The 20046-nt window shown below is 36.5% G+C and overlaps 2 protein-coding genes across 2 annotated transcripts in view; both read left to right on the top strand.

Annotated features, from left to right (window-relative positions):
• The window catches only part of LOC124358589 (protocadherin gamma-B7-like), a 29475-nt gene extending 25820 nt beyond the window's left edge, over window positions 1-3655 (top strand). Inside the window, exon 3 of the mRNA XM_046810893.1 lies at window positions 3399-3655. Coding sequence (XP_046666849.1) covers window positions 3399-3587 — 189 coding nt within the window. The 3' untranslated portion in view covers window positions 3588-3655. The remainder of the gene's footprint in view (window positions 1-3398) is intronic.
• A 99-nt stretch (window positions 3656-3754) lies between these two features.
• The window catches only part of LOC124358588 (fat-like cadherin-related tumor suppressor homolog), a 116370-nt gene continuing 100078 nt past the window's right edge, over window positions 3755-20046 (top strand). Inside the window, exons 1-7 of the mRNA XM_046810892.1 lie at window positions 3755-3759; window positions 3827-3881; window positions 3972-4070; window positions 4162-4260; window positions 4351-4449; window positions 4540-4602; window positions 4792-4936. Coding sequence (XP_046666848.1) covers window positions 3755-3759; window positions 3827-3881; window positions 3972-4070; window positions 4162-4260; window positions 4351-4449; window positions 4540-4602; window positions 4792-4936 — 565 coding nt within the window. The remainder of the gene's footprint in view (window positions 3760-3826; window positions 3882-3971; window positions 4071-4161; window positions 4261-4350; window positions 4450-4539; window positions 4603-4791; window positions 4937-20046) is intronic.

Below are 20046 nucleotides of genomic sequence, written 5' to 3'. Positions count from 1 at the left end.
ATTGTAACTAACTACTGTCAAGCGAATGCGAAGTAGACCCCTCACGCTGTTCAATAATGAAGTGTTAGAGTATCTTCTGAATTGACGTCAATGACTTGTTGTAGTGCATTGTAACTAACTACTGTCAAGCGAATGCGAAGTAGACCCCTCACGCTGTTCAATAATGAAGTGTTAGAGTATCTTCTGATTGACGTCAATGACTTGTTGTAGTGCATTGTAACTAACTACTGTCAAGCGAATGCGAAGTAGACCCCTCACGCTGTTCAATAATGAAGTGTTAGAGTATCTTCTGATTGACGTCAATGACTTGTTGTAGTGAATTGTAACTAATTACTGTCAAGCTAATGCAAAGTAGACCTCTCACGCTGTTCACTAATGAAGTGTAGAGTATCTTCTGATTGACGTCAATGACTTGTTGTAGTGCATTGTAACTAATTACTGTCAAGCTAATGCAAAGTAGACCCCTCACGCTGTTCAATAATGAAGTGTTGGAGTATCTTCTGATTTACGTCAATGACTTGTTGTAGTGCATTGTAACTAATTACTGTCAGTTAATGCAAAGTAGACCCCCCACGCTGTTCAATAATGAAGTGTGGGAATATCTTCTGATTGACGTCAATGACTCTTGACCTTTTCCTCTTGAATATTGATCCTTTAACATGTACTGAATTAAGTGTTGTTGACCGTTAACGAATCCTCTTACTGCAAGATTAGATTAGATGATTAGATACTGCATTTTCTCAATCAAAAAAGATATATTGTATACAACTTTGAAATAAAATAGAATCAATAGTTAACATGAGCAATCCAATTTGCGAATCCTAACGCGGGTTAGTATGAAACTCATCTCCATAGCATTTTTTATGATGGAGGAAACACATTGTATTTTTACATACGAGATTATAATTATATTTCCTGTATTTATAAATTATTTTGAAATTAATAAATACAGTATTAGCCATAATAAACGGTATTGAAACTGAATCAGCTGTAGTTGCCTTCTCGATCAGCTAATTCAATTGTCGATTGTTACCATGGCTTCGTGTTCATTTCTTCTTTCTTATTTGAGGTTCGTTTTTGCTAACATGGTGCTAACAACGGTAGAGAAAGTTTTTATCGTAGAGCATTATTTTCGTTCATACGGAATTGGAAGTGCGGTTGGGCCAAGCTTTTCGTACACTGCATTACGTTTTTAGGAACATTTCCACAAAAACCCGTCTAGTAATGATGTTATTCTTAGTGTTGTTGAAAAATTTCGAAGAACAGGTAATGTTTTGACACATCAAAAGGGCTTTTCAGGTCGGCCAACTACTGTCCGTATAAATGAAAACCACGGAAGAGTGTTGCAGCAAGTGTTACAGTCACCGAAAATAAGCCCAATGCGAGCTTCTCTTAAACTGAATATTAGCAATACGTCAATGCGAAGAATATTCAAAAACATTGTTGGTTTTCCCTACAAGATACAAACTGGACAGACAACCTTTGAACTGTAGAAACAAACTAGCGAGAGTTCAGTACTGTGCTTCAATGTTAGCAATATACTATGAAGAACCTGAGTTTCTAAGTGATGTATGATTTACATATGATGTCTTGTGCACCAACACGTTTCCTTGGATTTGAACATCCTGACAATGATGTAGAGAGGCCACAGCATAGTAAGCGTGTAACCATCTGATGCGCTGTGTCTGGGAGGGGTATAGTGGGACCATACTCTTTTGAAGACAACAATGGAGAGACTCTTACTGTAAATCAGTATCGATATAGAGCCATTCTTAATCGTTTTGTGAGACAACTCAGGAGATTTTGTCGTCCACGAAACCTGCCGTTAAGTTCACAGTGGTTCCAGCAAGATGGCGCCACCAGTAACACTGCCGTTAACAACATTGCTTTCCTCCAACAAACCTTTGGCAACCGTCTCATCTCTCTTAAAATAAAGTTTCCTTACCCAGCCCACTCCCCCGAACTCACAACACCGGACGCCTACGTCTGGGGAACGTTGAAAGAAAACAATTTCTGCGATACCTACTATCTACCATCGTTTAGCTCAAAGAAAAAACAACCATGTGTATTAGGAGAATGGAACAACCCCTATTCATAAACATTATGCAAAACCTACAAGAACGGTACGAGTATTGCCTCAAGCTGAACGGAAGTCATATTGAACATATTAATGCCCGAGTTTAACCGATTTTTTTCCTTTGACTTTTATTTGTTGGTAAAATCTATACGTACTGTTACTGTGTTTACCATAATAAAATATTACCATTTCAGTACTGTTTATTTTGGCTAATACTGTAATTTATAAGTGCATATTATCACGAAAAGAAGTTTCAATAATGAAAATTATGCTTTTAGTACGTAATATTGTTACGTAAAAATAATTTTTACCTATGTGAAACAATAATCTAACCAACTTTTATTTATAATAAGAGTTAAAATGGAGTAATTTAAGGAATACGATAACTTACGTAGAGAGAATGTAGAAATTTTGGAAACCTACACTGACCAAGGAATATTAGGTGAAAATAGAATGAGTTGTGGTAAAAATGGGGATAACGTAAGGCATGACAAACTACTAAGAAAATAAAATAAACTATCATTATGGTTATAAAAGGTATAACACAACGTTTCGATGATTGGAATAAATCCTCTTCGTCAGGTGAGGGAGATATTAGTACATACAAAAGGTTTCCTCAACGTTAACTCCATCAAGAATAAAGAAACCCTTTGAGCTTTTCTATTCTTCGTTTAAAGCTAATACCAGAAGGGTGCCATGAACAAAATAGTCTTAAAATTACTTTTCCTATCGAACATAATAATAATGTACAGAGTGTTACGTAAAAATCCAAAGTTGTCCTCCATATCGAAAAATTGCGACAGTTTCTTAATTTTTAAGTACATATATATTTTTAAAAATCTATAAAAAACAAGGAAAGGTTCCACATTTAAAGTTTGCTGCCAGATTTTTCCAAGATCACAGTGGTTGTCTATACAAATATTTTATTTTATTTGTCTTCAATATAAGTTTTTAGGGGTGATCTGAATTGCTAGCCCGGAACTAAATTTATATTACTTCAAGCTAGGTTAAGATCCGGATCCCAAAGATGATGTATAGAGATGATAAACACTCGGTAAGACTGATATTAGGGATGGCCATGTACACAGTGCTCCTAACCTTGAAAAAAGCCTATGGGCAATAAAATTCTGCCTAGTTAGACATTCAACAGTCCTTGACAACTTTACGGATCTGAATAATTTTTATTGATCATGAGTTTCCTTTATGGCTACTTATTTACTTATAATATTATCATGCGGTAACTTTGGAAGTATTAACCCCTATTTAGTCACAGTGGTTCTAGTTCACGGGTAGATATATCTTTACCCTTGATTTTGTGTAGGTTTTCATCTCTGTGACCAACATCAATGACAACACTCCACTGAGTGAGGAGCCTGTGTACTACCCTCACGTGCCAGAGAACTCGCCCGCCAACACTCCAGTCCTGCAGATCACTGCCACTCGTCCTCACCTACAGGATCACTGGTTCTACTTAACAGCTAGATGTAGCTTTACTCTTGTTGTTGTGTAGGTTTTCATCTCTGTGACCAACATCAATGACAACACTCCACTGAGTGAGGAGCCTGTGTACTACCCTCACGTGCCAGAGAACTCGCACTCGCCCGCCAACACTCCAGTCCTGCAGATCACTGCCACTCGTCCTCACCTACAGGATCACTGGTTCTACTTAACAGCTAGATGTAGCTTTAATCTTGTTGTTGTGTAGGTTTTCATCTCTGTGACCAACATCAATGACAACACTCCACTGAGTGAGGAGCCTGTGTACTACCCTCACGTGCCAGAGAACTCGCCCGCCAACACTCCAGTCCTGCAGATCACTGCCACTCGTCCTCACCTACAGGATCACTGGTTCTACTTAACAGCTAGATGTAGCTTTACTCTTGTTGTTGTGTAGGTTTTCATCTCTGTGACCAACATCAATGACAACACTCCACTGAGTGAGGAGCCTGTGTACTACCCTCACGTGCCAGAGAACTCGCCCGCCAACACTCCAGTCCTGCAGATCACTGCCACTCGTCCTCACCTACAGGATCACTGGTTCTACTTAACAGCTAGATGTAGCTTTTACTCTTGTTGTTGTGTAGGTTTTCATCTCTGTGACCAACATCAATGACAACACTCCACTGAGTGAGGAGCCTGTGTACTACCCTCACGTGCCAGAGAACTCGCCCGCCAACACTCCAGTCCTGCAGATCACTGCCACTCGTCCTCACCTACAGGATCACTGGTTCTACTTAACAGCTAGATGTAGCTTTACTCTTGTTGTTGTGTAGGTTTTCATCTCTGTGACCAACATCAATGACAACACTCCACTGAGTGAGGAGACTGTGTACTACCCTCACGTGCCAGAGAACTCGCCCGCCAACACTCCAGTCCTGCAGATCACTGCCACTCGTCCTCACCTACAGGATCACTGGTTCTACTTAACAGCTAGATGTAGCTTTACTCTTGTTGTTGTGTAGGTTTTCATCTCTGTGACCAACATCAATGACAACACTCCACTGAGTGAGGAGCCTGTGTACTACCCTCACGTGCCAGAGAACTCGCCCGCCAACACTCCAGTCCTGCAGATCACTGCCACTCGTCCTCACCTACAGGATCACTGGTTCTACTTAACAGCTAGATGTATCTTTACTCTTGTTGTTGTGTAGGTTTTCATCTCTGTGACCAACATCAATGACAACACTCCACTGAGTGAGGAGCCTGTGTACTACCCTCACGTGCCAGAGAACTCGCCCGCCAACACTCCAGTCCTGCAGATCACTGCCACTGATGGTGATCTTGACCCCAGCCTCGTCCTCACCTACAGGATCACTGGCGGGAATCCTGAGAGCTTCTTCTCCATGGACTCGAGCACTGGTTAGTTACTATTTACAAATTCTTCTCAAAGTGCTAAAAATACCATAACTTTTATTTGTTTTTTAATCTATTTTGTTTTTATAACTACGCAGTATCGTAATTTAATAGTGAGATCCCTTAACGCGTTACTTTGACTCTTGCAATGTTTTTGACGCTGATTTTTAAAATCTGTTTGAACTTTCCTATAGAGGAGTGACATTTTTCAAAACTTTGTAAAAATTATTAATGTTAAAATATTACAATGTTTGCAATAAAGTTTACATCTTTCATTCTATGAATATTTTTATTGTTTCAAAACTATAATATCAACAATATTTTGTATACTATCCTTTTTCACATATTTCATGTAATAAAAGAATAAATCCAAAAAGTATTTTTGTAAAACATAATAACTTAAATATATATTAGTGGGTAATTTCTAACTAAAATGACTAATTCTACAATTATCAAAGAATATATTTAGGAGCTCTGACAGAAAAATGCCCGTTTATGTAGGTGTCTTTGTCTTTAAAATCACTAAAAGGTTAAACCTGGCGTTCAGGCTGTATGGAAAGTGAAATTTTATTGCCATGTTACAGCTATAAAACAACATAAAGTTATTTTATAAGATATCATTTACAGTACAAAAATGAAAAATGAAATCAATAACTATTTTTGTCCATTAAGCTAGTAAATTCATACACTTCATCAAATAAGTAAATCCATAATAAGTATAAATATCGAATTTACCAAGTATTAATTTAAAATTTTATTTACCATTTAAATAAATAATAATTATTGTTCCAATGTTGGCCGTGATGAAAAATAAAACCCGGTTTCTATTATATTATTTGATACGAAATATAAACCATATTAAACTAAATGACAAATTAGCGCTATTACAACTAAAGGCTCTCGAAAAGTATGGTACCTATAGTCGAGTAGTTAAAGAGAAAACCTCTTTAGAGATTACTAGCATCAGTTTTTCTGTAGGAAGGTGAAGAAGTCCACTGATGGTCCAGAGATTGATGGAGGTTTACCTGTCAGAGCTTGATTAGTTACAAGTCCTCACGGTAGGCTGAGCCACTTACCTCTGTTTCTTGCCGACCATTATCTCGGCTAGATCTCTCAGCGACGTGAGATCGAGTGGACAATAATCTGTGTTCCGATAGAGGAATCCAGTCGAGTCCATTATATACAATCCAGTCCTGCAGTATATGGAGTTTTAATATAATAAGATAGACAAACTTCGCTAGATTGCATGCAAAATTTCAAGTTTAAAACTACAACTATTACTATTTCACATGTTAAAATGTCAGATGATTGAATTCTGTTGGTTTACAAAAATATTTTTCTGAGATTTTCTTGTTGTCATCATGGTTACGTGTAAAACCAATGTAAAAACGTTCACTAACACTTTGCCAAATTTCATGGAGTGCCATGCATCATTACCAAACTCAATTTTGCCTATACAGAATTGAAGTTTTATGCAAAACGTCCAGTCTATAGTTCAGTTCATTTTAGAGATTTCCTCTTCACAGACAGACAAATAACATTGTTCAATTCCCTCGAGCAGTAGGCTTCGCTTACGCTTAGCCGATGACTACCTAACTTGCTTTTTTATGTTGCCAGTTTACCAGTATAATTATATTTTATGTGTGTGAAAAATGAACGTTTGTGAGAATATAAATGCTTTATTGTAATTAAAAACAGCTACTAATGTTGCAAAATCTACTATTTTTTAATTAGCACTTGGATAGAATAGTACCCGTACAACACATAAGAAATAATAGATACCCAACCATTAGACAATTTCAGATAGAACTTTAAAAGTTATATACGACTTATGTTTATATATTGTTGCCAACCTCACGCGAAATACCCGGTATATGCATTTACCATTGTTTATTATAAGAATTCTTCCTATCCTTTGTTGAATAACCATAAATGATATCAGAAGTAAAAATAATTTTTATTTTGTTTGAATACAACTTTTAAATTACTAATTTGCCTAAAAAGTACATACGACGAAAAATAAGAATGTAATTTGGTTTAGTATTTGTCTTTGACAGGAAAGCTAGTTATAGCAGTTGTAAGTTAATTTTCCGATAGTATCGACTTATATTCTGCGGCCATACAATCAGAAGAGTAGTTTTCAGAACCCCGAGTGGTGGATTTGCTAATGCTCAGCTAATTATATTTTACAGATAATATTTATCAACATTCAATAGATTCCATGTCAATAGAACAGTGAATAGGCTTTGTAATCATTTGGGCAACAACTTAAACAGACCGTTGACGTACACATTTCTCCCAGTTACATTGGTATGGCCAAGAGATGGTAGCCCATTCACTCTGAAAGGCACAGACCGCGGGCCACTGCCGCGCCGTTTGGCTCTAAACCTCTGACCACTTGCAATGCTCGAGTACTTTGACGTGGCGAAGAGACGGTAGCCCATTCACTCTGAAAGGCACAGACCGCGGGCCACCGCCGCGACGTTTGGCTCTAAACCTCTGACCACTTGCAATGCTCGAGTACTTTGGTGTGGCCAAGAGATGGTAGCCCATTCACTCTGAAAGGCACGGACCACGGGCCACCGCCGCGACGTTTGGCTCTAAACCTCTGACCACTTGCAATGCTCGAGTACTTTGACGTGGCGAAGAGACGGTAGCCCATTCACTCTGAAAGGCACAGACCGCGGGCCACTGCCGCGCCGTTTGGCTCTAAACCTCTGACCACTTGCAATGCTCGAGTACTTTGACGTGGCGAAGAGACGGTAGCCCATTCACTCTGAAAGGCACAGACCGCGGGCCACTGCCGCGCCGTTTGGCTCTAAACCTCTGACCACTTGCAATGCTCGAGTACTTTGACGTGGCGAAGAGACGGTAGCCCATTCACTCTGAAAGGCACAGACCGCGGGCCACCGCCGCGACGTTTGGCTCTAAACCTCTGACCACTTGCAATGCTCGAGTACTTTGACGTGGCCAAGAGATAGTAGCCCATTCACTCTGAAAGGCACGGACCACGGGCCACCGCCGCGCCTTTTGGCTCTAAACCTCTGACCACTTGCAATGCTCGAGTACTTTGATGTGGCTAATGAATGCACAACTCACTGAATGTAACAATTCCCTTCCCTCTCCCCTTTCTTCCCTCTACTTCCTCTCTCGGATTTCGATGTTTGTGTTGAATTTTCGTCTTCAACATGTATCGCGTTAGTGTACTGAAATGTGCGGCGTACCCGAGATTTGGGTTTTGGGAGCCCAATTCATCATTTTGTGGGGGAGTAGATCTACGTCTTATTTTAAAAATATTATGTGTAAAATATACAGCAAGTTAATATGACCCAAAGTTGACTGACATAAACTAATTATCCTATTCATTCCCGTCCCGGAATACATCCAAACCAGCTTCCAGCTCTACTAAAATTTACTAAATATCTTGCAAAATACGTGTTTCCCTGGCAATTCTTAACAATAATACCTCATTTTAATTATACATTTAGAATTGATTTTACTGCGTTTATAAAATAAAAGAGTAACTGAAACATTATTCAGAAGATAAATTATTACTAATCTCTGGTGTCGTTGGATTCACCGCATTGCTGGGTATTATGTTATCGGATAATAATTTATCACTTAAGTGTTAATTTTTAGACTAAATATGTACAAGGTAGGAGTACGCCATTACATGTTTCGCAAGTCGATACCTCATTTTATTTTTGGTTTTCTTGCGTACAGACAGACAGGGAGACAATCATGTACACATTACATTTTAATCCCTCCCTATCGTGACAGCCTACCTGTGCCACCATCCTTACTCATAAACCAATGTAAAACTTTCGCTAACGCACAGACAAATCTCATCGAGTGACATGCAGCATTAACGAATTTGGTGTACCTTCGTCCAAAATTTAATGCCGATTTTGATATATTGAGTGGAGAGACAGACAGAGACGAAATATTTTTAGCCGCTATAGTGATATGCTTCACTATTGCTCAGCCAATAAAATTGAAGATGATGCTTAATTTAATACTAAAGTTATTACTGCAAGTATATTTTTGTCATAGAATTTTACAATTTTTTTCTTCACACATTTTTTAGATAGAGCCACCCTGTGAGTATGCCACCACGCCGGTGTAATATTTTTGTGGTTTTAAATTTTAAACTTGTATTTAAATTTTGAAATCGGATAATAGATAGCCATTTTAAACCGTATAAAAAAGTTAAATCCTGGCACATATATAAAGTCAGCCATTCCGTCGACGCAATTGATTTAGAAACGTTTGAATAAAAATTTTCCTTATTACCCCTCTCCACGTAGTACAAGATACTTTGTGGTCGACCTTCTTTCTCATACATGACAAGTCGAGCTATGACACAAGAGAGGTAATAAACAAACAAAAGTATGTTAAGTGCTATGTTTGTTATGGTTACTGAATTCGTGTCGTGCATAACAAGTAAGAATTCTTTATGATCTTTTAACCATCCTGAATTTCTGCAATGTATAAAAAACAAAACTGTTTGTTTGTCTGTAAACTATTTCATTATGATTTTTTAACCATCCTGAATATCTGCAATGTACAAAAAACAAAACTGTTTGTTTGTCTTTAAACTATTCAAACTCATGCAATCAAAACCAAACACCAAATTCTAGTTTCCTCAAATATTCTTTAACTATTTCTACACCGTGTTAATATGAGAATTTAAGATTTTGTTTCGGTTTACAAACAGTTATTTAATTAAATTTTGAGTTCATTGCACTATTTACAGTAATTAATCTACTATTAAAGTAAAGTAATTACTGTACGAGAAATATATTTGTTCATGCTCAGATACCTAAATATCAATCACAAACAGATTAGACATTTACGCTGTGAACTAATAAATATTACAGATTAATATCTGTACGTCTTCGATATCCAGGAAATGTACGAACCAAATACTTAGCATGGATAACTTTGGCATTGCCATCACCCCTGTGAATAGCATTTGTCAATGCAAATTTCGAGACGTTAGATCTTGAACTCTATATTGACCCGAATATTATCTCTACGTCTCCAGTATCAAGGAAATATACCGGAGGATTGAAAAATTAAGAGTTACGCAAAACTACTTCCTCAGAATAATTTTAAGTAGACAAAAAACTGACAGTTCATTTCCACTTTACGTTGATTTAAAAAATTACCGATTCAACATCTGTTTGTATACAAGGTGTTAAGAACCTTCTTCATTAGAAGCGGGAATAATGGAAACCAAAATTTATTTTACTCTTCCCATAATGTACAACATGGTACAATCAGAATTCCTAAAGTGAAAAAAAATGTTTAGGCATTCCTTCCAATACCTTGCACCTAAATATTTTAATCAAATACCAATTTCTTTTAGGACTTGTAATTCATTTAAAGCAAATTGTGCTAAACTGTTCAACTGGCTTTTATTGCAGGAAGATGTTAATTTTTTAAATTATGTCCTCAGATAGAATGTAGTTCAGTTAGTTTAGCATGAAATTGAATTTATATATTTACATATTATTATATTTATATATTTCTTATTTAATTATTTATTTGTCACATGTGTTAAATGATATATTGTTGATTTGGTACGGTTATTGTTAAATGTAATTGTTATTGTTAATATTTTATTATTGTTATTGATGTGTCATTATTAGTTTAATTGTTGTTATTCGGTGTTGAGTTATTGATATAATGAATACCGACATGTATATATGTATATGTATATGCATGTGTGTATATATATATATATATAATATATATATATATATATGTGTATATATTGTATGTGATCTACAGTAGGATGAGTTAGTGCACATAGTAACAAGAAGGAAGGAAAAGTTAGAACTGGATTAGCTTACCCAGATAGAGGTTAGTTACACACAACACAATACTTGTATCACTTGTATTAGTTACCACACAATCACAACTATTAATTTTCACAACACAGCCACTTGTGACAGTTTAAACAAAATATAGGAAAACACAATATGGATAGGATAGTAAATTGTAAATGGATAGTTTAGTATTTATTTCTGATGAATTGTGTCACTGAGTATCCAGAGTGACGCCGGCTAATGCATGACTGAATCAGGTACAATATGGACAAACCTCTGTCTGAGAGCGAAACTTAACTTTGCTCTGAACAGGTTGGACAACCAATGAAAATAAAATCACTGTGGGCCGGCGTTATTCAACAATATTTGGATATTCATAGAAACCTATCAGCTCTGGTTCACGTCAGTAGTATTAAAAAATAAATAAAATAAAAAGTAAACACTACAATTGGAGGCTCGATTTTAAATAACTACTTAAGTTGCTGGACTCTAGATTAAGTGTATTAATATTATTATTAGATTATATCACTGCCCACACACTGGTAATAGTGGTCAGTAAATTCCGAAAAAGTTATTGTGAATTATACTTTGTAAATTATTGATGGAATAAATTATTATTATTATTATTATATACGCCACAAACACTGGGCAGAGATACCATTGTCATTGTCATCACCCCTGTCAATAGCATCGGTCAATACCACTTTCGAGACGTTAGATCTTGAACTCTATATTGACCCGAATATTATCTCTACGTCTTCAGTATCAAGGATATATACGCCACAAACACTGGGCAGAGATAACATTGTCATTGTCATCACCCCTGTCAATAGCATCGGTCAATACCACTTTCGAGACGTTAGATCTTGAACTCTATATTGACCCGAATATTATCTCTACGTCTCCAGTATCAAGGAAATATACGCCACAAACACTGGGTAGAGATACCATTGTCATTGTCATCACCCCTGTCATTAGCATCGGTCAATACCACTTTCGAGACGTTACATCTTGAACTCTATATTGACCCGAATATTATCTCTACGTCTCCAGTATCAAGGAAATATACGCCACAAACACTGGGTAGAGATACCATTGTCATTGTCATCACCCCTGTCAATAGCATCGGTCAATACCACTTTCGAGACGTTAGATCTTGAACTCTATATTGACCCGAATATTATCTCTACGTCTCCAGTATCAAGGAAATATACGCCACAAACACTGGGCAGAGATACCATTGTCATTGTCATCACCCCTGTCAATAGCATCGGTCAATACCACTTTCGAGACGTTAGATCTTGAACTCTATATTGACCCGAATATTATCTCTACGTCTCCAGTATCAAGGAAATATACGCCACAAACACTGGGCAGAGATACCATTGTCATTGTCATCACCCCTGTCAATAGCATCGGTCAATACCACTTTCGAGACGTTAGATCTTGAACTCTATATTGACCCGAATATTATCTCTACGTCTCCAGTATCAAGGAAATATACGCCACAAACACTGGGCAGAGATACCATTGTCATTGTCATCACCCCTGTCAATAGCATCGGTCAATACCACTTTCGAGACGTTAGATCTTGAACTCTATATTGACCCGAATATTATCTCTACGTCTCCAGTATCAAGGAAATATACGCCACAAACACTGGGCAGAGATAACATTGTCATTGTCATCACCCCTGTCAATAGCATCGGTCAATACCACTTTCGAGACGTTAGATCTTGAACTCTATATTGACCCGAATATTATCTCTACGTCTCCAGTATCAAGGAAATATACGCCACAAACACTGGGCAGAGATACCATTGTCATTGTCATCACCCCTGTCAATAGCATCGGTCAATACCACTTTCGAGACGTTAGATCTTGAACTCTATATTGACCCGAATATTATCTCTACGTCTCCAGTATCAAGGAAATATACGCCACAAACACTGGGCAGAGATAACATTGTCATTGTCATCACCCCTGTCAATAGCATCGGTCAATACCACTTTCGAGACGTTAGATCTTGAACTCTATATTGACCCGAATATTATCTCTACGTCTCCAGTATCAAGGAAATATACGCCACAAACACTGGGCAGAGATACCATTGTCATTGTCATCACCCCTGTCAATAGCATCGGTCAATACCACTTTCGAGACGTTAGATCTTGAACTCTATATTGACCCGAATATTATCTCTACGTCTCCAGTATCAAGGAAATATACGCCACAAACACTGGGCAGAGATAACATTGTCATTGTCATCACCCCTGTCAATAGCATCGGTCAATACCACTTTCGAGACGTTAGATCTTGAACTCTATATTGACCCGAATATTATCTCTACGTCTCCAGTATCAAGGAAATATACGCCACAAACACTGGGCAGAGATACCATTGTCATTGTCATCACCCCTGTCAATAGCATCGGTCAATACCACTTTCGAGACGTTACATCTTGAACTCTATATTGACCCGAATATTATCTCTACGTCTCCAGTATCAAGGAAATATACGCCACAAACACTGGGCAGAGATACCATTGTCATTGTCATCACCCCTGTCAATAGCATCGGTCAATACCACTTTCGAGACGTTAGATCTTGAACTCTATATTGACCCGAATATTATCTCTACGTCTCCAGTATCAAGGAAATATACGCCACAAACACTGGGCAGAGATACCATTGTCATTGTCATCACCCCTGTCAATAGCATCGGTCAATACCACTTTCGAGACGTTAGATCTTGAACTCTATATTGACCCGAATATTATCTCTACGTCTCCAGTATCAAGGAAATATACGCCACAAACACTGGGCAGAGATAACATTGTCATTGTCATCACCCCTGTCAATAGCATCGGTCAATACCACTTTCGAGACGTTAGATCTTGAACTCTATATTGACCCGAATATTATCTCTACGTCTCCAGTATCAAGGAAATATACGCCACAAACACTGGGCAGAGATACCATTGTCATTGTCATCACCCCTGTCAATAGCATCGGTCAATACCACTTTCGAGACGTTAGATCTTGAACTCTATATTGACCCGAATATTATCTCTACGTCTCCAGTATCAAGGAAATATACGCCACAAACACTGGGCAGAGATAACATTGTCATTGTCATCACCCCTGTCAATAGCATCGGTCAATACCACTTTCGAGACGTTAGATCTTGAACTCTATATTGACCCGAATATTATCTCTACGTCTCCAGTATCAAGGAAATATACGCCACAAACACTGGGCAGAGATACCATTGTCATTGTCATCACCCCTGTCAATAGCATCGGTCAATACCACTTTCGAGACGTTAGATCTTGAACTCTATATTGACCCGAATATTATCTCTACGTCTCCAGTATCAAGGAAATATACGCCACAAACACTGGGCAGAGATAACCATTGTCATTGTCATCACCCCTGTCAATAGCATCGGTCAATACCACTTTCGAGACGTTAGATCTTGAACTCTATATTGACCCGAATATTATCTCTACGTCTCCAGTATCAAGGAAATATACGCCACAAACACTGGGCAGAGATACCATTGTCATTGTCATCACCCCTGTCAATAGCATCGGTCAATACCACTTTCGAGACGTTAGATCTTGAACTCTATATTGACCCGAATATTATCTCTACGTCTCCAGTATCAAGGAAATATACGCCACAAACACTGGGCAGAGATAACATTGTCATTGTCATCACCCCTGTCAATTAGCATCGGTCAATACCACTTTCGAGACGTTAGATCTTGAACTCTATATTGACCCGAATATTATCTCTACGTCTCCAGTATCAAGGAAATATACGCCACAAACACTGGGCAGAGATAACATTGTCATTGTCATCACCCCTGTCAATAGCATCGGTCAATACCACTTTCGAGACGTTAGATCTTGAACTCTATATTGACCCGAGTATTCTCTCTACGTCTTCAGTATCAAGGAAATATACGCCACAAACACTGGGCAGAGATAACATTGTCATTGTCATCACCCCTGTCAATAGCATCGGTCAATACCACTTTCGAGACGTTAGATCTTGAACTCTATATTGACCCGAATATTATCTCTACGTCTCCAGTATCAAGGAAATATACGCCACAAACACTGGGCAGAGATAACATTGTCATTGTCATCACCCCTGTCAATAGCATCGGTCAATACCACTTTCGAGACGTTAGATCTTGAACTCTATATTGACCCGAATATTATCTCTACGTCTCCAGTATCAAGGAAATATACGCCACAAACACTGGGCAGAGATAACATTGTCATTGTCATCACCCCTGTCAATAGCATCGGTCAATACCACTTTCGAGACGTTAGATCTTGAACTTTATATTGACCCGAGTATTCTCTCTACGTCTTCAGTATCAAGGAAATATACGCCACAAACACTGGGCAGAGATAGCATTGTCATTGTCATCACCCCTGTCAATAGCATCGGTCAATACCACTTTCGAGACGTTAGATCTTGAACTTTATATTGACCCGAGTATTCTCTCTACGTCTTCAGTATCAAGGAAATATACGCCACAAACACTGGGCAGAGATAACATTGTCATTGTCATCACCCCTGTCAATAGCATCGGTCAATACCACTTTCGAGACTGTTTAGCAACACATCCCTACTTGCTTATTTTATTTGCTTTCATTGTTTTGTCGTAGTACTGGAAACATTATCAGGTACTTTTAATACGCCTACGGTTGAAAAATGTATTAACAGGAAATAAATTTCGCAACACAACTTTTCTTTGTTGAATAAACATACTAAAATACTACTTATATTTATTTTTTTTTAATGTATGCATATCAGTTAATAACTGAGATGGAGTTTGTTAAAAAAAGGTTAACATGTAATAGTAAATTCCTGAGCCTGGTATTATGGATAGAAATATCACACAGTGTCAGTTTTTTTCTTATATTTGATGAGAAATTTGAGCATTGTGGATACTTTCTCTTTCTCATGTACAAAGTGTAGAAGAAATTATTATGACAATCACATTAATCGAATTTTATTTGCAGTGGGAAATGTTATAAAGACCCATGGCTAGTTTAGTTACACGGCCAGTTTAGTTACATGGCCAGTTTAGTTACATGACCAGTTTAGTTACATGGCCAGTTTAGTTACATGGCCAGTTTAGTTACATGGCCAGTTTAGTTATATGGCCTGTTTAGTTACACGGCCAGTTTAGTTATATGGTTGTTTAAAATCAATAGTGATCAACTGAGCAGTTTTTATCGAATTTCACATAATAATGTATAATAAATTTCAAAACTCGTATTTTTAATTTTTTAAATTTAATTTTGTGACGTACTCAATTTTGTATGTATAAAAATGTATTACAGACTTCTATGTAGTGTAATTAAACTTGTGACATTTACTGTACAGCCAATTATACAAAGTGTTCCATTATGGTAAACGCGTTTAAATTTCTATTGCTTGTTCATTTCTCCACTGATTCTGAAACCTAACACAATCTGTTAATGAAGGTTTAACAAATACCAGAATCGTCAATTCGCCAACTGGGTTTTGAAATAAAAATGCATGTTTCTACGTCGTCGGATACAAAACCCAAGCAGCGTGTAGAGTAAATATTGGTAACAGCGAGCTGGTAGCTAATCCGAGGGGAACAAGCAAATACAATCGTTGAATATCTCTTGTTGGAATATTGATTAAGTAAATATTCCAGCACAATGCAGATATGACAGTCACCACTCCACAATGATAATATTTGTTTTTTAATTCTTCATGTCAAAACAAAACGTTTTATTACTACTTGGGCAAACTGCCTTCGAGTAAATTCTGATGAAATATCCAGCACCTCCTGGTATCCCAGATGGCGTTATTTATTAATGAATTTCCTTTTTACCCTACTAAAGTTGTAGTGTTAATTTAAATGGCTATTAAATTATATACGTTTGGAGCTGAAAACGCATTACAAAAGTATCATGTTTAAATGTCTCCGACTTATTTTGAACATTTTATCAGCCGTACAGTTTTTTGTTTTGTTTTGTTTTTTCTTTTGTTTGTTTTTTGCTTTAACTTTGTACCTTATCGGATCTCTCAAATATATACAATATCAATGTGCTAAATTTCTTAACTGATTATATTGGAGTCTTAATTTTAGAGGATCGAGATAAATCAGTTAAACAAAAATTAGATTTGCAGTATAACGTACAAAATAATACTTTTATAACGAAAATTTATACCGTAATTAGTATCCTATACGCTATATTACTATATTGCAAATATATAGAGCTTATTTTTCTACTGAATTTAATCAAACGGACATTGTTTATTTATGTCATTAAAAATGAGTTGCTTGTATCTGAATAAATTTGGACATTCGATTAATCGAGATTCGGTTTAACGAGATCTTAGTATTACTTTATTGAAAATTAATTATCTTACTTTTATGCTGCATTTTATCATACGGACTCTGTTTATTTATGTAAGTCAAAATAAATTGTTTTTATTTGAATCAAGTCGGTTATACTGATAACTCGGTTTGTCGGAATTCGGTTTATCGAGATGTATGTTTTGTAGTGTATAAACAAAACTACTTCAGGAAAACATATGTAATTGAACACACATATAAGTTTGTTTGTGAAAAGATCACTGTAAGAGAACAGGTGTTGGTAATAAAAGCAAGGTTTCCAATTTTGAGTTCGTGAACTTTCTCGTGCTTTTCTATAATTAAACCACAGTTTGATTATTCCTTCTTTAAACGGTGTAAATAGCTTTTAAATAAACCGTCTAAACTCAGTTTCAAAAATACATTTACAACATAGTTTGAAAGTTGGTGAAGCCATTGGCTGTAGAACATTTCTAAATTTTATTGTTAATCAACAAATTTAGTGGTAAAGTAATTAATGAAAACTACATCGATGATATTAATTCCCTCCAGGACATTAATTTCAAACATAGAGACTGAAGCTGAAATGTGATATTCTGTGTGAGCTGAGAAATATGTAAATGTTTGCTAGGATAAAGGTCAACAAATTTAGTGGTAAAGTAGTTAATAAAAATCACATCGATGATATTAATTCCCTCCAGGACATGAATTTCAAACATAGAGACTGAAGCTGAAATGAGATATTCTGTGTGAGCTGGGAAATATGTAAATGTTTGCTAGGATAAAAGTCAACTAATGTAGTGGTAAAGTAGTTAATAAAAATCACATCGATGATATTAATTCCCTCCAGGACATTAATTTCAAACATAGAGACTGAAGCTGAAATGAGATATTCTGTGTGAGCTGGGAAATATGTAAATGTTTGCTAGGATAAAGTTCAACTAATGTAGTGGTAAAGTAGTTAATAATAATCACATCGATGATATTAATTCCCTCCAGGACATTAATTTCAAACATAGAGACTGAAGCTGAAATGAGATATTCTGTGTGAGCTGGGAAATATGTAAATGTTTGCTAGGATAAAGAAGCTCTCTCTCCATTTCCTTGGCTGCTTTATTTACTTTGTGCCACTTTCTTTGAGGAGACAGAAGTCAGGCAAGTTATGGTTTCCTCGGGGATTTAGATCTTATCTTGTCGTGGTGCCGAAATTCAATCTGTGTTACCACTTTCTTTACACCTTCGCCACTCCACACACTTCCTTATATTTTTAATTGGTTTCTTTATTCACCACTACCGGTGATTGAAGAAAGGGACATTTATTCTTGTAGATAAATGTTAATTAACTGTTAGTCTATTCTTTTAAAACATTAACATTGATACTACTTTTGCTACAAATTATTCTTACATGGATTTATTGAAGATTAAGTTGATTACTCTAATTAGTTTTTCTGGACGTCGAAATAGGAAGGTGTCAAAAGGATTAAACTGCGAAAACATTTGTTTATAGAGTTTATAGTTGTCAGTATTTTTTAGCCTTTCACACTTTCAGCACCCGTACAACTTATTAATATTAACATTAGCGTCGGTCAACGAGATAATAGACCGAAAGTTGCCATTTAAAGCCAAATTATCGGTCTTTATCTCCTGACTGAATTATTATTTAACTGTTTGATGGTCGGTTAAGTGATCTGTGGAAAACGTGATCCTAAGATATGTTAACATTTCCCATTGAGGATCCCATTACGACCCTAAAATAGCGCGGCTGACGATCGAAGTACTCGTAGGAAAATGTCGTTGGGAAATCTCCTGTGTGTTTACACGATGTACACTAGCTGGCGGTTCCTGGAGAAGGGATAGTGCGAATGCCTTTGGAAAATGACATATGCATTATTAAGGTATTTCATAGTATTAAACGTTTATAAATTTAAATTTCATATGTGGTCAATTTAATCGGAGAGTAAAACCGTGACCAGTTTAAAGTTACCTCAATTGTGGAAAAATTTCATGGATTTGTTCTTTAAGTTCTTATATTGTTCATGTTTAGATATTCTTAAACATAATGAATTGACAGTCTTGAGTGTTACTGAAGGAATGTTTTTATCCGTTTCTGTCATCGTCCGTGATGCCAAAAGGCATTTTATTGTTTAATATTTTCGATCGTGTAATATTAGAGTCAACGGATATCACTTTCAGTGTAATAACACCCAATAATAAGCTATAATTATTTTCAAAACAATATTATGAACTAGTTTTTGACTATAATTTCACAATTGTATTTTGTTTACTCATGACTTCATGACCTATTTGAAGTTGGTTTATGTATCAGGGTTTTTGTTGTACTAACCATAAATGTTGACATTAAGAAACCGCCATTCCCTTTCCACAAAATCCATTAAAGGCTATATAAAAAATTTTACTATTGTCAATAATTCTTCAAAAGAAGTTTCGCAATGTTGTAAATCAGAAAACTAAAAGCCACTTCCCTTCCATAGATGTCCCCGTTAAAAGCTCGCCGTACTCACGCCAGCTTATTCTCGTTGGGATATCATATTAAATTATAAACATTTTATTACATTTCATACTGCAATATAATTTGAGTTATATTTTTTTATAATAATAATTTTTAAGCATAAAATTGTGTGTTTTTTATAGCATTAAAATCTTTTCTAAAGATGAAACCTATCACACCTACGCAAACAGATGCTCAAATGAATTCTTTTAAAACATCCCAAACATGTTCTAGAACTCATGATCGGTACTAAAGTTATCGTTCTAGATTTAATTTTTATGTTTATTGAACCTGGCTCCGGCTACTCACAAGTTGATTAACCACCAAGAGGGCGGAGTAAACTATATAATAAAAACACCCCAAACATGTTCTAGAACTCCGGGTCGGTACAAAAG

Source organism: Homalodisca vitripennis, chromosome 3 (assembly GCF_021130785.1).
Source record: "Homalodisca vitripennis isolate AUS2020 chromosome 3, UT_GWSS_2.1, whole genome shotgun sequence".
Taxonomy (NCBI): Eukaryota; Metazoa; Arthropoda; class Insecta; order Hemiptera; family Cicadellidae; genus Homalodisca; species Homalodisca vitripennis.
This window is presented reverse-complemented; position numbering and strand designations above follow the sequence as displayed.